At 42.8% G+C, this 25,974-nt stretch overlaps 1 protein-coding gene across 1 annotated transcript in view; it reads right to left on the bottom strand.

The window, feature by feature from the left end:
• Positions 1 to 8,921: 8,921 nt before the first annotated feature.
• Positions 8,922 to 25,974, bottom strand: part of LOC112224756 (ras-related protein Rab-26) — an 82,584-nt gene continuing 65,531 nt past the window's right edge. The window contains exons 6-9 of the mRNA XM_042305850.1: positions 10,088 to 10,153; positions 9,828 to 9,884; positions 9,232 to 9,308; positions 8,922 to 9,052 (exon numbers count right to left, since the gene is read on the bottom strand). Of these exons, the coding sequence (XP_042161784.1) occupies positions 8,950 to 9,052; positions 9,232 to 9,308; positions 9,828 to 9,884; positions 10,088 to 10,153 (303 nt within the window). The 3' untranslated portion in view covers positions 8,922 to 8,949. The remainder of the gene's footprint in view (positions 9,053 to 9,231; positions 9,309 to 9,827; positions 9,885 to 10,087; positions 10,154 to 25,974) is intronic.

Genomic DNA, 25,974 nt, shown 5'->3' with positions numbered 1-25,974 from the left:
AGAACCAAAAAATTTGATCATATTACTCCAGTGCTAGCCTCTCTACACTGGCTTCCTGTCAAAGCAAGGGCTGATTTCAAGGTTTTACTGCTAACCTACAAAGCATTACATGGGCTTGCTCCTACCTATCTCTCTGATTTGGTCCTGCCGTACATACCTACACGTACGCTACGGTCACAAGACGCAGGCCTCCTAATTGTCCCTAGAATTTCTAAGCAAACAGCTGGAGGCAGGGCTTTCTCCTATAGAGCTCCATTTTTATGGAACGGTCTGCCTACCCATGTCAGAGACGCAAACTCAGTCTCAACCTTTAAGTCTTTACTGAAGACTCATCTCTTCAGTGGGTCATATGATTGAGTGTAGTCTGGCCCAGGAGTGGGAGGGTGAACGGAAAGGCTCTGGAGCAACGAACCGCCCTTGCTGTCTCTGCCTGGCCGGTTCCCCTCTTTCCACTGGGATTCTCTGCCTCTAACCCTATTACAGGGGCTGAGTCACTGGCTTACTGGGGCTCTCTCATGCCGTCCCTGGAAGGAGTGCGTCACCTGAGTGGGTTGATTCACTGATGTGGTCACCCTGTCTGGGTTGGCGCCCCCCTTGGGTTGTGCCGTGGCGGAGATCTTTGTGGGCTATACTCAGCCTTGTCTCAGGATGGTAAGTTGGTGGTTGAAGATATCCCTTTAGTGGTGTGGGGGCTGTGCTTTGGCAAAGTGGATGGGGTTATATCCTTCCTGTTTGGCCCTGTCCGGGGGTGTCCTCGGATGGGGCCACAGTGTCTCCTGACTCGGAGGACCTGAGCCCTAGGACCATGCCCCAGGATTACCTGACATGATGACTCCTTGCTGTCCCCAGTCCACCTGGCCGTGCTGCTGCTCCAGTTTCAACTGACCTGAGCCCTTGGACCATGCCCCAGGACTACCTGACATGATGACTCCTTGCTGTCCCCAGTCCACCTGGCCGTGCTGCTGCTCCAGTTTCAACTGACCTGAGCCCTTGGACCATGCCCCAGGACTACCTGACATGATGACTCCTTGCTGTCCCCAGTCCACCTGACCGTGCTGCTGCTCCAGTTTCAACTGTTCTGCCTTATTATTATACGACCATGCTGGTCATTTATGAACATTTGAACATCTTGGCCATGTTCTGTTATAATCTCCACCCGGCACAGCCAGAAGAGGACTGGCCACCCCACATAGCCTGGTTCCTCTCTAGGTTTCTTCCTAGGTTTTGGCCTTTCTAGGGAGTTTTTCCTAGCCACCGTGCTTCTACACCTGCATTGCTTGCTGTTTGGGGTTTTAGGCTGGGTTTCTGTACAGCACTTTGAGATATCAGCTGATGTACGAAGGGCTATATAAATACATTTGATTTGATTTGTGGCCTTGTGTTATTATGCAAATATTAATGGCCATGTATAGTTAATGAAATGTGAAGTTTTCAATTGTGATAATGGTCACAGTTCTATCACAATTGCCGATCAGCTGTTATTAGAATTAATTAGATTGAAGGTAACAGTCAGTCAGATTGGGCTACAGGTTAAAAATAAACACTGGTTTATGTTGACATGCATAGACCTATAGTTCATATCTCTATTATTAGCTTGTGATTGAAATTACGACCCATCCTCAGTAGCTGATTCCAGCAGGGTATTGGGCAAACAGAAGCACTTCTTACCTCGAAATAGCCTCGCTATTCATGTTATATAAATTTGTCTGTCAATTTTAACTAAGCAAGCTGCTAAATCCTAGGCTACTGAAGGCTATAGGCTACCTACATCTAGCTAACCAAACCATGGGAAAGTTGAATTACAATCATAAACCCAGATTTTAGTCAGTAGACCTAGCCTATCTATGCCTAAAAAAAAAATGTTTCAGCAAAAAAAGTACATCTTCTGAAGTTCTAAAAGCTCTTTGAAAGCACCTGGAAGAATCTCTGACGGTTGACCTGAGATGCTGCACTCAACAAGTTTGTGGAATTTGGAGAAATCATTGGGATGCAGAACCGAGTCTTCTCTCAAATCAAATAAAATAAAATAAAATTTTATTTGTCACATACACATGGTTAGCAGATGTTAATGCGGGTGTAGCGAAATGCTTGTGCTTCTAGTTCCGACAATGCAGTAATAATCCAACAAGTAATCTAACTAACAATTCCCCCCAAAAAACTACTGTCTTATACACAGTGTAAGGGGATAAAGAATATGTACATAAAGATATATGAATGAGTGATGGTACAGAGCAGCTTAGGCAAGATACAGTAGATGGTATCGAGTACAGTATATACATATGAAATGAGTATGTAAACAAAGTGGCATAGTTAAAGTGGCTAGTGATACATGTATTACATAAGGATGCAGTAGATGATATAGAGTACAGTATATACGTATACATATGAGATTAACAATGTAGGGTAGGTAAACATTATATTAGGTAGCATTGTTTAAAGTGGCTAGTGATATATTTTACTTCATTTCCCATCAATTCCCATTATTATAGTGTCTGGAGTTGAGTCCGTGTGTTGGCAGCAGCCACTCAATGTTAGTGGTCGCTGTCTGATGGCCAGTCTGATGGCCTTGAGATACAAGCTGTTTTTCAGTCTCTCGGTCCCAGCTTTGATGCACCTGTACTGACCTCGCCTTCTGGATGATAGCGGGGTGAACAGGCAGTGGCTCGGGTGGTTGTTGTCCTTGATGATCTTTATGGCCTTCCTGTAACATCGGGTGGTGTAGGTGTCCTGGAGGGCAGGTAGTTTGCCCCCGGTGATGCGTTGTGCAGACCTCACTACCCTCTGGAGAGCCTTACGGTTGTGGGCGGAGCAGTTGCCGTACCAGGCGGTGATACAGCCCGCCAGGATGCTCTCGATTGTGCATCTGTAGAAGTTTGTGAGTGCTTTTGGTGACAAGCCGAATTTCTTCAGCCTCCTGAGGTTGAAGAGGCGCTGCTGCGCCTTCTTCACGATGCTGTCTGTGTGAGTGGACCAATTCAGTTTGTCTCTGATGTGTATGCCGAGGAACTTAAAACTTACTACCCTCTCCACTACTGTTCCATCGATGTGGATAGGGGGTGTTCCCTCTGCTGTTTCCTGAAGTCCACAATCATCTCCTTAGTTTTGTTGACGTTGAGTGTGAGGTTATTTTCCTGACACCACACTCCGAGGGCCCTCACCTCCTCCCTGTAGGCCGTCTCGTCGTTGTTGGTAATCAAGCCTACCACTGTTGTATCGTCCGCAAATTTGATGATTGAGTTGGAGGCGTGCGTGGCCACGCAGTCGTGGGTGAACAGGGAGTACAGGAGAGGGCTCAGAACGCACCCTTGTGGGGCCCCAGTGTTGAGGATCAGCGGGGTGGAGATGTTGTTGACTACCCTCACCACCTGGGGGTGGCCCGTCAGGAAGTCCAGTACCCAGTTGCACAGGGCGGGGTCGAGACCCAGGGTCTCGAGCTTGATGACGAGCTTGGAGGGTACTATGGTGTTGAATGCCGAGCTGTAGTCGATGAACAGCATTCTCACATAGGTATTCCTCTTGTCCAGATGGGTTAGGGCAGTGTGCAGTGTGGTTGAGATTGCATCGTCTGTGGACCTATTTGGGCGGTAAGCAAATTGGAGTGGGTCTAGGGTGTCAGGTAGGGTGGAGGTGATATGGTCCTTGACTAGTCTCTCAAAGCACTTCATGATGACGGAAGTGAGTGCTACGGGGCGGTAGTCGTTTAGCTCAGTTACCTTAGCTTTCTTGGGAACAGGAACAATGGTGGCCCTCTTGAAGCATGTGGGAACAGCAGACTGGTATAGGGATTGATTGAATATGTCCGTGAACACACCGGCCAGCTGGTCTGCGCATGCTCTGAGGGCGCGGCTGGGGATGCCGTCTGGGCCTGCAGCCTTGCGAGGGTTAACACGTTTAAATGTTTTACTCACCTCGGCTGCAGTGAAGGAGAGTCCGCATGTTTTCGTTGCAGGCCGTGTCAGTGGCACTGTATTGTCCTCAAAGCGGGCAAAAAGTTATTTAGTCTGCCTGGGAGCAAGACATCCTGGTCCGTGACTGGGCTGGTTTTCTTCTTGTAGTCCGTGATTGACTGTAGACCCTGCCACATACCTCTTGCGTCTGAGCCGTTGAATTGAGATTCTACTTTGTCTCTATACTGACGCTTAGCTTGTTTGATAGCCTTGCGGAGGGAATAGCTGCACTGTTTGTATTCGGTCATGTTACCAGTCACCTTGCCCTGATTAAAAGCAGTGGTTCGCGCTTTCAGTTTCATGCGAATGCTGCCATCAATCCATGGTTTCTGGTTAGGGAATGTTTTCATTGTTGCTATGGGAATGACATCTTCAACGCACGTTCTAATGAACTCGCACACCGAATCAGCGTATTCGTCAATGTTGTTATCTGACGCAATACGAAACATATCCCAGTCCACGTGATGGAAGCAGTCTTGGAGTGTGGAATCAGCTTGGTCGGACCAGCGTTGGACAGACCTCAGCGTGGGAGCTTCTTGTTTTAGTTTCTGTCTGTAGGCAGGGATCAGCAAAATGGAGTCGTGGTCAGCTTTTCCGAAAGGAGGGCGGGGCAGGGCCTTATATGCGTCGCGGAAGTTAGAGTAACAATGATCCAAAGTTTTTTCAGCCTAGTTGCGCAATCGATATGCTGATACAATTTAGGGAGTCTTGTTTTCAGATTAGCCTTGTTAAAATCCCCAGCTACAATGAATGCAGCCTCAGGATGTATAGATTCCAGTTTGCAAAGAGTCAAATAAAGTTCGTTCAGAGCCATCGATGTGTCTGCTTGGGGGGGAATATATACGGCTGTGATTATAATCGAAGAGAATTCTCTTGGTAGATAATGCGGTCGACATTTGATTGTGAGGAATTCCAAATCAGGTGAACAGAAGGATTTGACTTCCTGTATATTTCTGTGATCACACCACGTCTCGTTAGCCAGAAGGCATACGCCCACGCCCCTCTTCTTACCAGAAAGATGTTTGTTTCTGTCGGCGCGATGCGTGGAGAAACCCGCTGGCTGCACCGCCTCCGATAGCATCTCTCCAGTGAGCCATGTTTCCGTGAAGCAAAGAACGTTACAGTCTCTGATGTCCCTCTGGAATGCTACCTTTGCTCGGATTTCATCAACGTTGTTGTCAAGAGACTGGACATTGGCGAGAAGAATGCTAGGGAGTGGTGCACGATGTGCCCGTCTCCGGAGTCTGACCAGAAGACCGCCTCGTTTCCCTCTTTTATGGAGTCGTTTTTTTGGGTCGCCGGCTGGGATCCATTCCGTTGTCCTGGTTGAAAGGCAGAACACAGGATACGCTTCGTGAAAATCATATTCTTGGTCGTACTGATGGTGAGTTGACGCTGATCTTATATTCAGTAGTTATTCTCGACTGTATGTAATGAAACCTAAGATGACCTGGTGTACTAATGTAAGAAATAACACGTAAAAAAACAAAAAACTGCATAGTTTCCTAGGAACGCGAAGCGAGGCGGCCATCTCTGTCGGCGCCGGAAGTACAGGTTCCACAGAGTCTGGATGGAAGTGGGTGACATGGCGAGATGAAGTGTCATATTGTCGACATCCAAGCTGCTTACTGTAACGTTACCACCATAACAATATCTGTAGGCAACCTTCCTCCATAAGTCTTCACGCATTTCTCACTCTTCCAACCAGAAACCCAGTTCATCCGAAAAGCCAAAATTCCAAACAGAGTGACACTGATGAGCCTCATCCTTCCAGAGGACTTCAAATATCTGATGTATTACAGTCATATTACGGTCATTTTATGGGAAATCCAAAAGACCCGATGATAGCAGAGTTGATCACACGCACGCACGCACGCACACACACACACACACACACACACACACACAAAGGAGAACTGATTAGACTTTGACTGTACCAACACAAAAGGATGCAACAGTAAGTTTTATTTCAGGTTAAGCTCAACTCTCACTTCTTCTAAATCTTATCTTAATTTAAGCATCTTTGCTGACTGAAAATATGACTGCTGATAGATAACAGAGAAAGAGGTATGAACAGAGGTTATGTTTTTCCAGTGAATCAGTTGTTTGTTTTTTTGACAGAAATACATAGAGCAGAATGTATAGTTGGGTAACACTTTGCCTTGCAGTAACAACAGTTACATCCCATATGGACAACACTGCTATATTGGGTCACAAGCCAGGTATCCCAATAATCCAACTCCTTAAGGATTCCACCCTGTTTTCAAAGTAAAACATCCAGCAACAGGAGGCGTGTTGCGATGTTTTGTAGTGATAAGAAAAAGTCTGATGAAAGTTGCACACCCTATTACTCTGTGAGTAATATATAGTATACAACTTTCTCTATTCATTTTCCAAGTTTATGCTATGCCTCTTGTCAATCATTTCAGTATGCCAGGATAACACCCTCTCCCTCAACATGATTAAGACAAAGGAGATGATCGTGGACTACAGGAAAAGGAGGGCCGAGCACGCCCCAATTCTCATCGACGGGGTTGTAGTGGAGCAGGTTGAGAGCTTCAAGTTCCTTGGTGTCCACATCACCAACAAACTATCATGGTCCTAACACACCAAGACAGTCGTAAAGAGGGCACGACAATGCCTATTCCCCCTCTGGAGACTAAAAAGATTTGGCATGGGCCCTCAGATCCTGAAAGTGCTACATCTGCACCATCGAGAGCATCATGACTGGTTGCATCACCACCTGGTATGGCAACTGCTACAGAGGGTATTGTGTACAGGCCAGTTCATCACTGGGGCCAAGCTTCCTGCCATCCAGGACCTCTATACCAGGCGCTGTCAGAGGAAGGCCCTAACAATTGCCGAAGACTCCAGCCACCCTAGTCATAGACTGTTCTCTCTGCTACCGCACGGCAAGCAGTACCGGAGCGCCAAGTCTAGGTCCAAAATGCTTCTTAACAGCTTCTACCCCCAAGCCATAAGACTACTGAACAACTACCTGGAATATTTGCATTGACCTCACCCCCTTGTTTTACACTGCTGCTACTTGCTGTTTATTATTCATGATCTATTTATTTTTAACCTTTATTTAACTAGGCAAGACAGTTAAGAACAAATTCTTATTTTTAATGACAGCCTAGGAACAGTGGGTTTAACTGCCTGTTCAGGGGCAGAACAACAGATTTGTACCATGGAAGCCCAGGGATTTGAACTTGCAACCTTTCAGTTGCTAGTCCAATGCTCTAGCCACTAGGCTACCCTGCCACCCCATAGAGGCATACTCACTTCACATATTACCTAAATTACCTCAACTAACCTGTACCCCCACAAATTGACTGTGTACCATATAATATACCCCTTGTCAATCATTTTGGTCTGCATCTTTAACTCTTGCTTGATAAGGGAAAAACTGCCATACACTGACTTGCACTGACCTGACGTGACCATATGGTGAGGCTGTGGAGTCATGCTTCTATTGGACTCTAATCTAGAGTCTGAGAAAATCAAGAACATATCATTCACTACTGTGCATCTTAAACTTTATTGTGAATATTGAAGTTACATAAAAAATATGACTTACTGTATCTGAGTGGACTACAGAAGTACAGTAGGTTTACACTCTTATCTATAATCAAAACATTTAATGATTTGCTGTCAAATCCATACATCCTAATTCAATATTGCGTCAATATTCTTTCATCAAGCATTATAGTATTTCAGTTAAATATGAACAAAAACCAGTATGAAACTCGATATCATTTACGTTAGGCAAATACATACATTTCTATTTATACACCCAGAATTATGAATCTAGTGAACTAAAAAGTGCTGTAAATGTATACAAAGGTCAGATTTGCAGAGTGAAACTTCTCAAAATACAACGGTCCTGACAAGAAAGACAGTGATAAACCATGGCATTTCTGAAATAAAGTAGGTATACTGAACAATACTGTATTAAAATACAGGACAGAGGTTTTGCCTCTAGAATATCAATATAACATGTTAGACAACCTGTACAACAGAAACACATACAACATTCGAACATTTGAACAAAACCCATTCATAAAGTGTTACGGCAGTCCATATTGATATTATAGTGCTTCAATGCACATTTCAATTGCATAAGCAGCCCACAGTTTCTATTTCTGCTACTTTACTATCTCTGGATTTTCTACATCACTTGACTCCATTTTCAATTCGGCGTCAACAAGACAACCATTTACAAGTAATGCAAACTATAAAGCTCCAGATTATACATTTCATTTCAAATATATACACCCCATACATTCTTAGTAATATTGCACAAAATGACTCAAGTGGATGATGAATGATGAATCCCAAACGAGGAATGACAACGAGAAGAGAGTGAAGGCTACAAATGGATTTTGGATACATTCACAGATGCAAGAAGAGGTGGGTGAGGAGAGAGCTGTAGTTGGGTGGGGTATGACTTGGATGAAGAACAGGGCCGGCTCCAGGCATAAGCGACATTGTGTCCTAGGCCCTGATGAGAACACAAAATATCACCAGGAAGAGAAATAATCTGAGGAGGTGGAAGATGATGCAGAGGTACTCTGCCGATAACCGTAATATAGTGGGTGTACTTTGATAAGTTGATGTTTGATGTCTACTTTTTTTAGTGCTATTTACTGAAGGAGTTTCACAATAATGATTGACTGACAGACTGTGATTCTTACAGTATCTATGCACTGAACTTGTGTCACCCTTTTATCATACAGTAGGGGGCAGAAGACAATGCAAAATGAATTCACTCATACAACATACATACACGCCCACCACTGTTAAAACTTAAATGTATCACACATACACATATTCATAAATACAGTGCACTTGCACCTACATGCATGAGGAAAATGACACAGAAACACAAGTCAGAAGACATACCGGTAGACACACACACACCAGATCCCCCCCACCACACACACACAAACACCAGATAACCCCACACACACACACACACACACACACACAGAAGACAGGTTTATGAGTGGCAGCAGCCAGCGCTTTTCATCTCCTTGTTGACATAATCCTGAAGCTGAAACTTTGGATCGTCAGGCTCCTTCGTCGACCTGTGCTTCAGCTCTCTGAAAGAAAGACGAGAGGCCGGAGACATCGAAAGATTAAATCTCACATAGCATATTTACTGCGTAGGCTATCTTGATTTTGTGAATTTACTTCCTAATCGCATGCATGACAAAACAAGAAAGGCAATGATTGACATGTCATCTCTAAGGAATGCAGCACTGGTAAACATCCTACTCACTTGGCCACAGCAGTGAATGCCAGCTCCACATTCAGGCCAGACTTAGCACTGGTTTCCATGAAGGGCACCCCAAACACCTGCACAGTGGAGAGCGAGAGTCCTCTAAGTTTTAGTGTACAAGGTACCTGGTGTGTGTGTGTGTGTGTGTGTGTGTGTGTGTGTGTGTGTGTGTGTGTGTGTGTGTGTGTGTGTGTGTGTGTGTGTGTGTGTGTGTGTGTGTGAGAGAAATATAGGAGTTTTGTCGGGAATTTTGTATATCGTTATTATTACACCGCCTGACAACAACAAGGGCATCGGACATCCATCTCCCTTACAACCATGTACCAGTCATTTTACTATTTCAAGCCTGGGAACTCATCAGAGCGGACTGATGTTGAAAATTGAGTTAGCGAACTCACTTCAGAGACTCCAAGCAATAATGGCAGAAGGTGCTCCTATGAATACCTAATGAGAGAGATCAACCCACACCCGGACTGTTTTAGTGGGGATTCATGTGTCTGTGTGGACTAAAATAGATGGAAACCTGGACATCAAAAGGGTCAACACTATGTGTGTGATTTTGAGTTTGTGTATTTATTTGTTAAATAACAGCTCACCTTGGCCAGTTTCTCTCCCTCCTCTCTCTTCACCACTCTCTCGTGTGCCACATCAGCCTTTAAGAGATCACAAAAGGCTCCTGAAAACATTATCTTCTTTCATCTATTCTCTCTTTCATCCTCTACTTACACTAGGAGAGTCCTCTCTTTAAATTTCTGCATGCAGTGACACAAATATATCTGCCTCTTTCTTTCTCTCAATTCATAGTAATGCAATGATTATCCATCCATAATTCTGTACTTCCAGTGGGAGGACTGACCTTGTTGCCCAGCAGCATTAGCACCACGTCCTGCTGAGCATACTCATGGATCTCTGTCAGCCATGCCTGGAGAGAGGGTAGGAGAGATGGAGAGAGAGAGAGTGGGCAGAGAGAGCAAGAAAGAGAGAGAGAGCAAGCGGGAGAGGGAGGGAGGGAGGAAGGAGAAAGGGATACAAATAAAAAGGTTAGGACCTGAGAATGGGAAAGTGAACCTGGTGGAAGAGAATCTAAGGAACCATGCAAGATAATACATTGAAAAGGAAGATGAACAACGATTAGTCAAGGATGTACAAGAAGTTGGAAGACGGAAATGATAGAAGAGCGTGGAGTACAACCCATTCCTGACAATGCTAATGAAACATAATGTATTGTTAGATGGTGTTCATCACCTGGAATCTCAGGGGAATCAATAACACAAAGAAACAGAAAAAAAGAGAGTTTTAATGAGCAGACAAACAGTCCTGAGCTTCAATGCAACATCCACAGAACCCCAAAACAAAGAACACTTTGTTGTCACCCCTGTTCTCAGTTTGAGTAGTGCACTACTTCCATCTTCCTTTGTTCTCTCCCGCAATCTGTCTTATTTTAATTACAGGTTAGTGGTCCCTGGCCTCCCTGTTAGCTCTTCTGGTTAAATAGAGGTTAGTGTCTCTGGGGAACCATGATAGATTTCATGAAGGAACCAGCCAAACACACTGTCATTTACTCTTTCATGAGTCCCTCTGTTCACACCCCTCTCCATCATTTCATTATCTGTGCATTAGGATGGTCCACTCCATCTCCTCTCTCTTTATTTATTTCTCTCTATATCTATTTACTCCCTCTTGCGCTCTCTCTCTCTCTCTCTCTATTTACTCTTGGTCTCTCCTACTCTGTCTCTCTCCTCTAAGCAGCTCCACTCATCTCTTGTTCCTCAGGATTGAACGCTCCTGGTCTTCCTACAATCTGATTGGGAGTCTCAGGTACACCTGAAAGCAGAAGCTCATGGGACACATACTGGCACATTGTTCCTATAATTGGCTTTGATGGCAGGAGGCTGAATAGAACCCTAATGAGAGTTAGGAGAGGGAGAGGAGAGGAAAGGGAGTGTACAGGAAAGGGAGAGGAGATAAGATGACAACAGAAGAGAAAAGAAGAGGAGAGAAAAGAGTGAACACATGAGCTAGCCATTTGTCCTGCTGTGCTGTGTCCTTCCCTGGCTGTTAGAGCAGAGCTCCATGTGTAAACTCCTGCTAATGATAGCAGTTTCTCTCTGTCTCTGCTTATTTTAATGACAGAGTTCTGGCCTACATTAGTGTTTTCCATTAACCCACAAAATAATGAGACATATTGTCAGTATGGTAATTCCTGTCCATTAGGCCTGACTGTAGAGCTGCGGCAGAGTGCTCAGTGCAGGGAGGGAGGGTTGCTAAACTGCGTGTGTTTAGAGATTGTGCCCAAAGCTATCGTAGTATGTCAGCTAAGTGTGTGTGTGTGTGTGGCCGTGTCCGTGTGTGCGTGCGTGCATGTGCGCGTGCAGCTTTAATTAACAGAAAGTAACAAACTAAAATCAAACAAAAAATCGATTTCAAAGTCTGTTTGACTTTCATCTTGCTCCTTGATAGTCACTGTCCTATCACTGTGATAAGGAGACCAAGAATGGATGGAGAAGGCCAGCTCCTCCTCTCTCTCAGCTGGAGCCAGACATGTGCACGCAGAAATGTTATAACAAGCACGCACGTATACACGCGCCCACATACTGTATATGAAAATGCTTATCCCTGTTACAGTTGAATTCCTTATTCTAAACACCTGGGTTCTCGATTTGTTCTGATACCACTAACTGATATTAAACAAGCTGCACATATATTACCGCCCAAAGCCCTCTTCAATTATGCCCACTTCTGATACAGTACTGCCCTGAAAACAGCCATCCAACCATAACCTGGATACTGTTAAAGTAGGACTGCCGAATTTCAATTACAACTTGCACACCAAAGCTTAAAGGGATAGTTCCCCGACATTAGATATATCCATATGATTTATTTAGTGTCCAGTTTATCTAAAGCAAAGTTTAAAGTGGCAGTTTCTCCCTGTCCATAGAACGATTTCAAGGTAAGGAAACAAATCTTATCTTAAATACATAATTTCGCTAAATTATCCCGGTTAGTTGCTATTGTTGCACTGTGTGTATACTATATGCTGTATGAGAAAGGAGTCCTACCTGACAAGCCTTACGTTTCTGCAGTTAACTTATCGCCAAAGAGTGATGGACCGTATGTGTGTGTGTACTTTCATTGATGATAACTCGGACATTTGGATAGATAGACTCTGTGTGTGTGCAACTGCAAAATTTCTGCAGACATACTAGGATGCTCTTGCAAACTCAAAAGCTCATCAGCAATGATAAATAGTGCACATTTCCCTGAAGATGTCACAAAACACAAGAGCTCCAAACTGTGATCTGAATTTCAATGAGAGGAAGGTGACTGGAATAATGTCAGAAGTTTAAAGGGGGGATGGGGGGCAAGTGTGAGACATCACGTATCCAACTGATATACTGTACGCTTTATGTATAGTGCATGAATATGTTATGGGTAGTAAATTAACTGGAAAGTACTAAAAGCTCCTCAATGCTCAATCAATGGGGGTATGGACTGAAGAGTGATAAACTCTCGTGAACAGATCTTTGAAAACAGAACTGGTACCGTAAAATCTGTCAGGAAGGAATGTGAGATAACGAGCAACAGTAGTTCCGGTGTTTGGGTTTTTTCATCACTGGTTATTTGGACAAACTACGATTTCGCAGGTGTTAGCATCTTTCGAATTTCTGAAGGGGAGGGGAAATTCGGCCAGTAACTTGCAAAGACAGAGGGTGGAGCTCCTCGTTCCGGTTTCCCTCTTTGTTCTAGCATCTCTTGATCCCTTCTCTTAACATGTATGGACCCAGAACATAATCGAGCAGCTGACCAACTACGCAATACTTTAGTTCTGAGTTAACCGAGATTAGTCCACTGAAAACGAGGGCTCTTAGGTTGGTTGCACTGATATCCTTGCACAGTGCATTAAAAAGAACATCTGCAGTGATATGCTGGTGAAATCTGCAAGGCACCAGGAATCAATGTGATCTCAACTACACATTTTTCAGTAATTCAACTGTAGACAATGTGAAGGATAGTTCTATGGTTCTGGGCAACAACTGTGTGTGAGTGCGCTTGGGTGTGTCAGTAATAGAGAGTACAATCGAGAGAGAGAGAAAGCGAGAGAGAGGATTACTAAAGCGACTAAGAAAAAAATACAGTATTGGGACATTATCTTGACAATCAGCCAAAAAGCACAGTGAAGTTGAGTACTTTAGGGGTGAACTATCTCTCCCCCTCTCTCTTTCTCTCCGGTCAGGACCGGTTCTCCATCAGCCCAGTGGACCCGGCTGCGACTGCAGCTGCAATCAGGCCCATTGTATCAACTGAATGGAGGTGGTGATTCTCCCAAAACCCCAGCTGAACGCAGAGGCTCAAAGCTGGGGAGAGCAAAGCATAGTTCTGGGGAGAGCAGAGTATAATGGAAGAGAAGTATGAATAAGCATAGACACAATTCAAATGCAAATGTTTTTTGTTTTTTGTATGAGTACTGTACAAGTCTGATACAAAAAAAAAATGTATTTGCCAAAAGCAAAATAAAATTGAATCTAGGCTTCTTCCCCCAGGAAGAAAAATGCTGATGTGTCAAACAAACCAGAATAATAGATCAAAGATGCTTTAGAGAGAGAATGTACCAGGTGCTGGAATATGTGCTGTAGGCAGGTGAGTAGAGGGATTAGGCCACACAGTACCTCTAACACATGCTATACATACGTGACTCACCACCTGGATTTGGTCTTATGTAGCAAAAATTGAAATAGTGTTTTTTACATTGGATAAAAGAGACTCAGAGCTACAAAATGGTATATCATACACTGTATTTGAGGAGCAATGGGAAAGTAATTCTGCTTTGAAAGTTGATCAACTCGTGAACTCACATTTGAGAAAATGGCCTTTGAATGTTTTGGTATCTAGTGAAGAGCTCTTCTTTGTCTACACCCATTCAGCATCGTTCACACCCTCTTAAGCTTTAGCCCCACCCATCTCGTTTCGCTCTCGGAGAGCACACTTGATGCTCTGGCCGATGATTTCTTTAAATCTAGACAACATGAAAACGACCTAACCAGCTTTGCTGGCAACAATTTCATTACGTTTTTTTGCAGACGTTTACTGACACCAGCCATATTCAACGGGCATTGTACACACGTCACGTAACGTTAGCTAACGAGCCAGCCAGCTAACGTTAGCTAGTTAAATAACAATGAACCTAAGTGCCAACAGTGCCACAGTGCTGGGAAGTAACCAACCAGGTTCAATGTTAGCTAGCTAAAATTAGGCTTTAACTAGAAAAGCAAATGGCACTGGGTGGGAAACAAATAATTTGTGAGATGCAGAGTAGGTGAACGGATCATCTCCACGTGTGGTTCCCACTGTGAAGCATGGAGGAGGAGGTGTGATAGTGTGGGGGTGCTTTGCTGGTGACACTGCCTGTTATTTATTTAGAATTCAAGGCAAATTTAACCAGCATGGCTACCACAGCATTCTGCAGCGATACGCCATCCCATCTGGTTTGCGCTTAGTGGGACTATCATTTGTTTTTCAACAGGACAATGACCCAACACACTTTCAGGCTGTGTAAGGGCTATTTGATCAAGAAGTAGGGTGATGGAATGCGGAATCAGATGACCTGGCTTCTACAATCACCCGACCTCAACCCAATTGACATGGTTGGGATGAGTTGGACCACAGAGTGAAGGAAAAGCAGCCAACAAGGGCCCAGCATATGTGGGAACTCCTTCAAGACTTTTGGAAAAGTATTCCAGGTGAAGCTGGTTGAGAGAATGCCAAGAGTGTATAAAGCTGTCATCAAGGCAAAGGGTGGTTACTTTGAAGAATCGAAAATATATAATATATTTTGATTTGATTTGTTTAACACTTTTTTTTTATTCCATATTTGTTATATTATACTTCTGATGTCTTCACTATTATTCTAGAACCTAGAAAATAGTAAAAATAAAGAAAAACCCTTGAAGGAGTAGGTGGTTCCAAACTTTTGACTTGTACTGTATATAAATCATTACCTATTATAAGGTTTATTTGATTATTATGTGGATTATAATACATTTACATATTTGTAGGGGGTTCTTGCATTTTTCGTTATGGCAAATCAGGTCTGTGATATTGATACATTTCTAACTTTAGTCTTATATCAGGTAAACTGTTGTGTCCTCACATTTGGTCTGATAATTGCCCCATAATCTCCAAAGAGTTCTTTCAATTGTCAGTTCAATATATAGCATTCATTCGTTCAAGCATTTTATTTCTAAAACGAAAACAAAATAACAAAGGGATCCTTGAATAAAGTCACGACTTTAGTTGGTCCCTCTCCTTGTTCGGGCGGCATTCGGTGGTCGAAATCGCCGACCTTCTAGCCATTGCCGATCCACTTTTCATTTTCCATTGGTTTTGTCTTGTCTTCCATCACACCTGGTTCAAATTCCATCAATTACATGTTGTGTATTTAACCCTCTGTTCTCCCCCTATGTCCTTGTCCGTAATTGTTTGTTGTAGTGCTTGTGCACGGTATGCTGGTATTTACCGGGTTTTGTTTGACCCAGTTATTGTATTGTTCTGTTGACGGGGGTTTATGGTTATTAAACACAACCGTTGTAAATCAGTTTCCACTCTCCTGTGCCTGACTTCTCTGCCGCCAGTAGCATCGCATTACAAATAATGAAACAATAAATGAACCGCAACATGTGAGTCTCGTGTTCATACTGTATATCACAATCTCTGCGGGCGCTTGGAGTTGCCTATAATGTACACAATTGAGCAAAATTACTCCTTATATGGGAAAGGCTGCTAAACCAGTTCCACCTGGCCCACAGCATTGTAGCGTACTTACTAGGGATGCAATGGCACAGTAGGCACACGGTTCGGTATGTGGCACGGTTTATGGGCCACAGTAATGGTACGGCAGTAATGGTTTCAGTATCTTTATATTTAAACAATTAACTCTTTATTTTGCCTATAGACAAAACTTTCCATTCAGAAAAATGGCAGCATGACTGACTAGTCCTGGTTTCTGTCTCTACTGTATGAAATCAAGGGGAGAAAAACATTAAAATTAGCTTTGACAACCTGAAGCTCTTCACCTCCCAATCCAGTACATAGTGAACCGTCACAGTGAGGTAGCTTTGAGTTGCTCTGGAGGTCCAACTATCAGTAGAGAGCTCGATAGGGTGTCTGTGTCAATTCGTTTTCAATTTCTCTCCGTTTCATAGTTTGGTAATTACTTTGCTGCAGAAATGTGTGCGGGCGGGGTCATTGTAAGGCGGTTAAAACATTTTCATCAGGTGACGAAATCCCGAGTCAGTAACCACCGAATAGGGCTGCAAATCTTTGGCTATGACTACTCCCACTGCTTTCGTTATTTCCTTATGTTTTTGCTGAACTTGTCGCAAATTGTTGTTGGAAGGCAGCAGCGAGAGAGTGTTTTCGCTAACGAGTTTTCTCTCCTTGCTCCAGCTCCACCTGCAAGGGATACGGTCAGGTGATGGTGACGTAAATGCCACATCATGTTAAAAGTGTTTCCACTCGAGTAGCCGACTGTGGCAAAGCAATGCTTGCAGACTATACTTTGTTTGTTTACGGTCTTACCCTCGTAATCGTCTTGTCACTTTGGAGCTGAGAGAATATTTGTTTTTAGTTTCCCCTCTTCATGGGGCCCCTTTAGGGAGGTTTCCTATTGAGATGTCATTGCAAATCGTTCATTGGTTGTTTAAGGGGGAGTGGGTTGCGGTCACTGCGGTTGCAACATTTTGAGACATTGCTGTGTGGTAAAGTTTGTCAGCCCTCAGGAGCCCCCTAACGGCCACAATCTGTGCGTTTGGTTCTCTGGATCTGGATGTACAACGCGGTGCATGTAGTCTGCAGCGCAATAATAACGTTTTGGAAATTATAGGAAAATGACAGGCATACCGTAATTCCGCGGTTCACGTGTGCGTATTGAACCGTAGGGGGCGTACCGAATGTTTAAATACCATAATGTGTACCGCTTCATCCCTAGTACTTACAGTACAGCGCACTTTCACTCCATGCTCTACCAGATACTCCTTTCTATTGTTATCTATTCGGTAACATTCCACACGTAAATGTCATAAATAAAACAAATCAATTAAATAGCTCAGGTCTTGAAAATATGTGAAAAACTTTGAGTTGTATTTTATCTGTGCCTAGTAGTCGAGGCCAAAAGACTGCGCCATCAACGTGTTTATTTAGCAGACATCACTTGCTGCTTATATTCAGTCAACACACATATTTTAAGAAAATCATGGAATATAACTGAACATTTTTGTTTCACTTAGAATAAAAACCTTGGGGTAACAACAGTTTTAATAAGTAATATGCTACAGTCCAGTTACAGCTTCTTCGGATGAATAAGTGTATTTTTTTTGTGAGTGGACAGAGGAATAGCAATTCTTACACTATTGTTCTAAATTCAGTCACCCTCTTCTTCTTCATCCTCATCATTCAGTTAATTCAAATTCAATGGCGAAGTCATGCATGCACAATTATCCGTTTCTATTTGGTTTATATCGCACATTCATAGACAGCATTCATTCAGGTAGAGACACATTAGTGCCTTGGGACCAACACTTTACACTGTACCCAAAAGGATATCAGCGCTCTAAATCCCCCTTGCGGTGGTCTGGAGCAATGAAGCAGTCACGCAGGGTACGTGCTAAACCACAAATTACTTCAATGTCCCGCTGCATAATCTCAAAACTTGAGGAACCACTGTACAAAGTGTGACCCTTCTTGAAATGAGGAGCCTGCATGGTCATCACCACGGACCCGGACATCCCAATCCCCTCATAATGTTGGATGTCAGTGATGGACCCTGTGTAGACTATAATGTACTGGACAAATCCTGTCATTTACGTCGCACATAACAAAGAACTTGACCCCAAACCTGTGCCTTTTGGAGGGAATGTGTTGATGGAACGCCAGCCTGCCCTTCCATAAAATCAGGGACTCGTCAATGCATAGGTCCTTGTATGGCACAAAGACCAGACCGAATGCTGATGTCAGGCTGTGTAAGGGGTCATTTAGGTTGGCGGTAGCATTGTTGACGAAATGCAGGCATCACAAAAGAACTAGGAAGAGGCGTTGGGAAAAGAGCGTGGCAAAGAAGGGAATTGCAAACATAGGATCCGTGCTCCGGTATTCCATTTTTAGATTTTTGTCATTTAGCAGACACTCTTATCCAGAGTGACTTACAAGTGAAATTAGGGTTAAGTGCCTTGCACAAGGGTACATTGACAGAGTTTTCACCTAGTTGAATTGGGTATTTAAACCAGCAACCTTTTGGTTACTGGCCCAATGCTCTTAACCACTAGACTACCTGCCTCCCCCTTACGGGGTTCTTCTTTACTATTCCCATGAGAAAGACTGTCACCAGGAAGGCATTCATTTTAGTAATTGTGGTAAATGTGGTCACACATTTAGCAATCTTCCCCCTCACTCCTGGCTCTCTCTTCTCCTGTAGCTCCAAGGCATAGCGATTGGTCTCCTCCACTCTGTCTCTCACCAGCTCCTTTGTCAGAAACAGCTTGAAGCACTCTGCCTCAGATGTAGATGGCAAGGGGCTTTGCAATCCAGACTGGCATGCATCAAAGCCAACAGCATGGCTAGGGGGTGAAATGGGTCCTCAGATTCATGGTTCGCAATGGCCACATTAATGAGGGACAGCTCCTCACTGTTACTAAGACTCATGGCAGGTTAGGATAATTAACGTGGCAGGTTAGGAGAACTAATACAGCAGGTTAGGTGAATTTATCACGAGAATTTTCAATTCCAATGATAAGAACTAACAATCAATAGCTTTGACCAATCCCCGAGGTTTGTAAGATCATGGGTTTAATAATAATTAGGCAAAGACTCAGCTTATGCAAAATGTTAGTACAGTTTATTCAGAGAACGTTCTAAAGTCAAGAATGCAAACACAGTCTTTATAACACACACAAACAAGTTCAAATCTTAAACTACACCTTGCGCAGACAGTCAGTGTTTTTCCACTACACAGATACATTGTCTAATCTGCAACATGTTTCATAATTTTCTGCAAGCCTAACAGTTTCTCCCCTCCACAGGTGGAGACAGAATGTCCTGTAAGGAACACAGTAGTACAACTTGTCTGTCGATAGCTCCTCTTATCATTTGTTTCCCACTTGCACCCTGCTTACATACTAACAAGGAACAAAAGGTCCTTGTTCTAATTCTGACTAAAACTACACACATCATCAGATTATAGTTTTGTGATTCTAATACATTTCATACAATTATATGGTTTCAGAGTGGAATTATTTAATCATTATCTTTAAACGTATAAATTATTTTATCGGGGTTAGGCTTAGCTACAATGCTACAGTTGTCAACAACTGTTGTCCCTGTCAGGACCACTAAAGAGAGCTGTTATAGGCCTACGCCATCGAGCCACAATGGTAGAAATGTAAATACACCATCTGCTGTGACAAATCATGAGTATCCTGGCACAATAAATCACTATCAGAAAATGGTTTGTGTGAGGGGCCTCCCGGGTGGCGCAGTGGTCTAGGGCACTGCATCGCAGGCCTAGCTGTGCCACCAGAGACCCTGGGTTTGCGCCCAGGCTCTGTTGCAGACGGCCGCGACCGGGCGGTCCGTGGGGCGACGCACAATTGGCCTAGCGTCATCTGGGTTAGGGAGGGTTTGGCCGGTAGGGATATCCTTGTCTCATCGTGCACCAGCGACTCCTGTGGCAGACCGGGCGCAGTGCGCACTAACCAAGGTAGCCAGGTGCACGGTGTTTCCTCCGACACATTGGTGAGGCTGGCTTCCAGGTTGGAGGCGCGCTGTGTTAAGAAGCAGTGCGGCTTGGTTGGGTTGTGTTTCGGAGGACGCATGGCTTTCGACCTTCGTCTCTCCCGAGCCTGTACGGGAGTTGTAGCGATGAGACAAGATACTAATTACTAACAATTGGATACCACAAAAAGGGGGAAAAACATTTTTTTATTTTTTTATGGTTTGTGTGATAATAATTTAGTGTTTAATTCATGTTTTCAAGTGACAAATCATGCATTCCAATTCTTGCATAGATTGTAATGGACACATAATGTGCGTAAAATACTATTTTTTTGGTTGTACTGATTATGATGAGCTAATGCTAAGCTAATTGCCAGCAATGTGTGGATCCATGTTTGTTGACATCATACAATGCATTCTGGGTGTCTGTCAGAACAAATATGTTATAACAAAACAAGGTGAAAGGGAGGTTCACTCGTCTTTCAAGTAATCCTCAGGAAGTGAATGATGGTAGACAACACACCCCCTTCAACATACATACTGCAAACAGACCCAACTCGTCTTGTCACCTCTTATCTTTGGTTGATGCAGAAACACTAACATGGCAGTGGGCAAAAACTCTACCCACTTTTAGAAAGCGTTTTACTCAATTATTTAGATCACTGGTGTGCACACCTGTGATGTGATGAACTGTATATAACAATTGCTATTAGCTAATTCATATTATGGATTCTGTGAGCCAAGAGATAAATATGTCCACTTGTGTTAGCTCACTCTTTCCCCAGTTAGCGCTAGGACTAATGTAGCCTACATTTTCCAATTTGTATGAGACTTCTGTCAATGTCTGAACATTGCATCCAAAAATAAACTGCTTACTGATTACATTGAGGACAAAGTTGTAAAGAATGTGTTTGTGAAAAATGTTTCTGTGAAAAAAACAGTGCGGCCAGCTCAAACGCTGACTATTGTGTCAATCGTAACAAGACGTTCTAATGAAGTGTTTTAAACATGAATCACACCGGATTGAGGGTACGTTGCAAGGACCACTCTAGAATGATCACACCGTGTGCTCCTATGTGTCAAAGGGTTAAAGACCAGATCAAATGTGTTCTGGGAATGTTCTTGTAACCCTCAAAGAAACATTGTAGAATCATCCGCACAAATGGACAGTTTTTGTGTTTTGGGAGGATATCTTTTGTGATGTCCACACAATGTTCACACCAGACTGTTCCCACAACCTAATGAAACATTCCGGGAATCTTTAATGAACCGTTTGAATCTGATCTAGGAACATTCTTGCAAGATCAGGGAGATGCTTTATACAAATATTATATAATCATCAGCACGACTGGACAGTTTTTGCGTTACGAGAACATTTGCTGAGACCAAACGAATGTTCCGTGAACTTTCACAGAACCAATTTTGGTTTGCTGGGCAGACGCATGCTTTTTGTCTATTTGGTAGCTCACAAAAACATTGAGATGGCTTTAAGTGGGCAACAACACAGAGAAGATTTGGAACCTCTGCTTTAATCCACCTGCCAAACGCAAGAGAAGCATCCAAGGAGACTTATACCTTCCAATTACTTTTCAAGATTCTTATTCAAAGTTAGATCAAAGATTTCAGTCTGTGCCTGATACAGAGAATAGAATCAAGCTAGGAAATGTGGGAAATTAAGTGATCATCAGACTCCCTCCAGAGGAAGAGGCGTTTCATCTTGTAGATAGAATTATGAAACTAGAGGCAGAGGAGGATGAGCAGAGGGAGAAGTCATAACACCCTCTGTCTCTGATTGCGTTGGGTTTGAAGGTGCTGAAAGTTAGCCTGCAAAAAAAATACGTTACGTGTGTGTGTGCACATGCTTGTGTGTGTTCGCGTGTGTTGTGGGTGTTTGTGTGTGCATATGCCAATACAAAAACCCCACAGAGTAACTTCTTGTTACTATATCTAATTCCTTAGACTCGTAGCTCTCATCTTATCTATATTAAAGTGACATATTCTGGTCTTTTCAAGCTGCCTTCCTAATGCTTTCTGATCAGGAGAAGACTGGAAAATAAAATTAATATATCTAATTGCAGACAAACAGCAATGATGATGTTAGCCTTGTCCAAAAGAGAAAAACTAAAGCCGAGGTTTTAAATGTGGCCTTGATAGGATAGGATCGGTCGAACAAAGTAGACAGTTAATGAGAGGGAGGCCAAGAGGAAAGAGAGGGAGAGAGAGAATGTGAAAGGGGAAAAGAGATGACATAGAGAGAAGGTTATGTTAGAAGGTTGTGTAAAAAAGTGAGAGAGGAGAGAAAGAGAAAGTGGAAAGTGAAAAGAGTGTCAAGAGTGCTGTGTAGTGGTCATGAATGGTTTATTCCCAGCCTACCCCTGTAAAGGACTATAGAGAGAATATAATCCCCACCTCTCTGTCAATCAACAACCAACACCACAACCTGTGCAGAGCTGTGCTGCACTGAGCCTAACATACACACACACACACACACACACACACACCAGCACTAGACTCAACAGCAGTACTTCATAAATAACTCCTTCATTCTATGATAATTTACACTGGTTTAAATATGACAGCTTATATGACAGCAGTATCAATAACCAATGCTCAGACTACTTAAGAAATGAAAAGAGAACAATGATCCCAGCAGAGATCCATTTTTCTTGTCTTCTTTCTGTCTCTTCTGCTTGAGCTACATGAATATCTCCCATTATGTTCTCTGTGTATTGGTTCAGTATTGGTATGCAAAGTAGTAGATCTCAAACCGAGCACTTTGAGCACTTCGAGCACTCGATTACTTGATATGCGCCTTTGAGTCAACCTCAAACGCTAGTTTGACTGTGCCCTTCAAAAGCTTCTTTATTGAGTGGGCATCCTGTGCCAACTCGGTGCCCTTGGCAGCTTCTTCCCATGAATCTCAGCATGTTACATAATGTACCAACAACAACACTTTGCTCTCAAAAACATTTCTGAATAAATCAACATAAATCAAGAAATCTGTAATTATTGTGTAAGTTTTGCAAAGGAGGACTGACTCGCACAATTTTACCTCTAGCTAAGGAGTTTAGTGCTTGAAGGAGCGGTATTTCTCTCGTTTGATAATGTACACAAAAACATGTCCATTACATTAGCTTGTAAGCTAGCTCTAAAGCGTCTATCATAAAAATGTGTATGTGTAGCAGTGTTCTAGAATATTGGACCATTGGCTTTCATACTTTTCAAATTCTCAGCATAGCTCAAACAATTTCTCCAACTATCAACACATTCAAATGAATAGAGGACATGTACCGGAGCCGCGTTGGTTGGGAATTCTGGTGAGGTGCACATTCGGGCTGTTCTTCCACTGCGGATGGTTTTGCTATTTTGTTTTTACGCGGAGGCTAGTGGCTATGCCACAATGGGACGCCGGGCTATTACGTCTCAGCCACTTCATATGAAACAAAAGAGAAGCTAACCAGTTAGTGGAACGCCAAATGCAATGTTAGTTAGTTAGCTTAGCTACTGTAGTAACAGTAAATATCACAATGAACAAGTGAAGTAGCAACTGCATGTTCTGCACTGCTGTGCTGTGTGCTCAGATGTACCACAATGTTACAATGTAGCGATTGGTGCTTTGGAAACATGCTGAATTAGCCTACGGACGGACTGCTGGAGAACGTCTACAACTTCATCAGCAGCTGTCAAACTATTATAAATAAGTGACAAGCTAAACTCTGTTTATCCGGGCAGTGCCCCAAATCCTTAGCTAGCTTATTAAATTACATCCTTGTGATGATGTGCATTGCAGCAGGGTTAGGTAGGTTACTTTCCAAATGTAATCCGTTAGTTACTAGTTACCAGTCCAACATTGTAATCAGTAATGTAACTTTTGGATTAGCCAAACTCAGTAAAGTAGTCAAATTACTTTCAGTTACCTTTAGATTACTTTCCCCTTAAGAGGCATTACAAGGAGACAAAAATTAGTATTACCAATTGAAAGACATCTATTGTAGGATAAATCAATGTTAAGAGTTTACACAGCTGGCCATATATGGATGTTGCATTTTACTTTATGGGATGGTTGTGTAGGCTTCTTCTAACCCATTGCGTTTTACTACAGATAATAATAAATTTAGGCTATATCTTTACATTAAAAACTGAAGTCTGTCACATTTACAGTCATTCCAATTCATTTAATACCCCATGATCTTTAATAAAAGGACTTGGAAATATAGATTAGCATAATTGTTTTACCTGTAAGGTGCAAATAGGTCAATGAGAGAGCAGCAGTGTGATTCACATCAACACGCTATGTAGGTGATATCCTTATTACTCGTAGGCTACACCACTGCTGTCATCCTTACCTCCAAGCATTTATTCAAATTGGATAATGTTTGGATAGCGACATCAGTCGCACCATTGGAAGACATAGCTTGGACAGTAGCCTACAAAAGCTTATTCCTGCTCTTTTTCCGCGATCCATCAAACGCATTTGGTGTGTCATCATAGTGATCTCTGACTTGTGGTCAGACTCGCTCAGGCTGAACAAACTTAAGCGTCAACTTTTTTTCAATGCTGATTTGAATATCATTGAGAAAACAGAAAGGTGTATAATTATTATTATTATTATTTTTTAAATCACATACATCCTTTCTGAATTTAAAAATAATCCTAGAAGTAATCATCCAGTTTTTCAGAAGTATCTGATTACAATATTTATGCTGGTAACATAACGGATTACAGTTACAGTTCTTTTGTAATCAGTTTCTTTGTTGTCAGTTACATGTAGTCCGTTACTCACCAACCCTGGTAAGCAGTGTGTGCGTGTGTGTTTGTGAGTGTGTGTGTGCGTGCGTGGATCACAGCACAGTGAGCAGCATCTGCAGGGCTGATAATATGAGGCAAGACAGTATAAAAATATATATACATAAAATATATAAAGGTGTCACGCTCAACTTTACAACCTCTGTGTCATTGGTTTAACATTGCTTTCAACTGAGAATGGGGACTATGTAGCGGGTGAGCATGTAATGTTAGTGGCTGCGGATGCTTTCATGTCTTGTATTCATTTCAAAATGAACAATAGATGGCTGTGTATAGTTATTCACAGATTATGAGTGAGGCACCATTTTGTTTGATGCAGCATAGTCTGTAAACCAGCACAAAGGTCACCGCATATAGAGATATCTGAACTATCTGAACTCAGAACTGCAACAGAGTGCCATGGTGCTTTAACTCTGGCCATACCTTGATACGTGTTGTTGAAAAGGGATGGGCAGAAGACGGGTTTAACAAAGATAGGGTGGAGAGAGTGGAAGAGAGAGAAAAGCAAAGAATGATTGAGAGAGAGAGAATAAAAGGGAGAGAGAGAGAGAAAGAGAGAGAACAATGGTGAGATCCAGTGGGGAAGATTGAACCTCAGATCTGAACTACATAAAGGTCCAACAGGGGAGACGGTTGATATCAGACTGGTATACTGTATCTGTGGTATTTGTACTGAGGGAGAGAGCAGCCAAACTGGAGATTGAAAAAAATATTAGATGAAAATAAATTATGCTCCAATATGGTATTTTATGAGATTAATGACATTTGTACCTTTGTCAGGATGACTCCCACCTGTGCAGTCAGTTATGATCAAATTTTAACAATAAACTTTTCATCCTGCTGCTCTGTGGACCATTTCTGCCTACTAATGTTGCTAGAGAGAAATAAATACAGAATCTTGATTGGAATAGGAGCAAGCTGTGTGTGTGTGTTTAATTTGTGTGTGAGTGTGTGTGTGCATTGTTACAATCGTCAATCAGCCTGAAAGAGAAGGAGCAGAGGCAACAAATTACCCAGCAGCCAATTGCAAGCTCAGCTGGGAATTGGTCTCAAATCAGTCTGTTGGGCTAGACGTCCACACTATTGCCCTCAGTCTCCGTCTCAGTCTCAGACTAGACACGCCACAGGGCACAGGTATCACATCAACATCTGAAAAAGAACTATGAACTCAGAAAT

Source organism: Oncorhynchus tshawytscha, linkage group LG25 (assembly GCF_018296145.1).
Source record: "Oncorhynchus tshawytscha isolate Ot180627B linkage group LG25, Otsh_v2.0, whole genome shotgun sequence".
Taxonomy (NCBI): Eukaryota; Metazoa; Chordata; class Actinopteri; order Salmoniformes; family Salmonidae; genus Oncorhynchus; species Oncorhynchus tshawytscha.
This window is presented reverse-complemented; position numbering and strand designations above follow the sequence as displayed.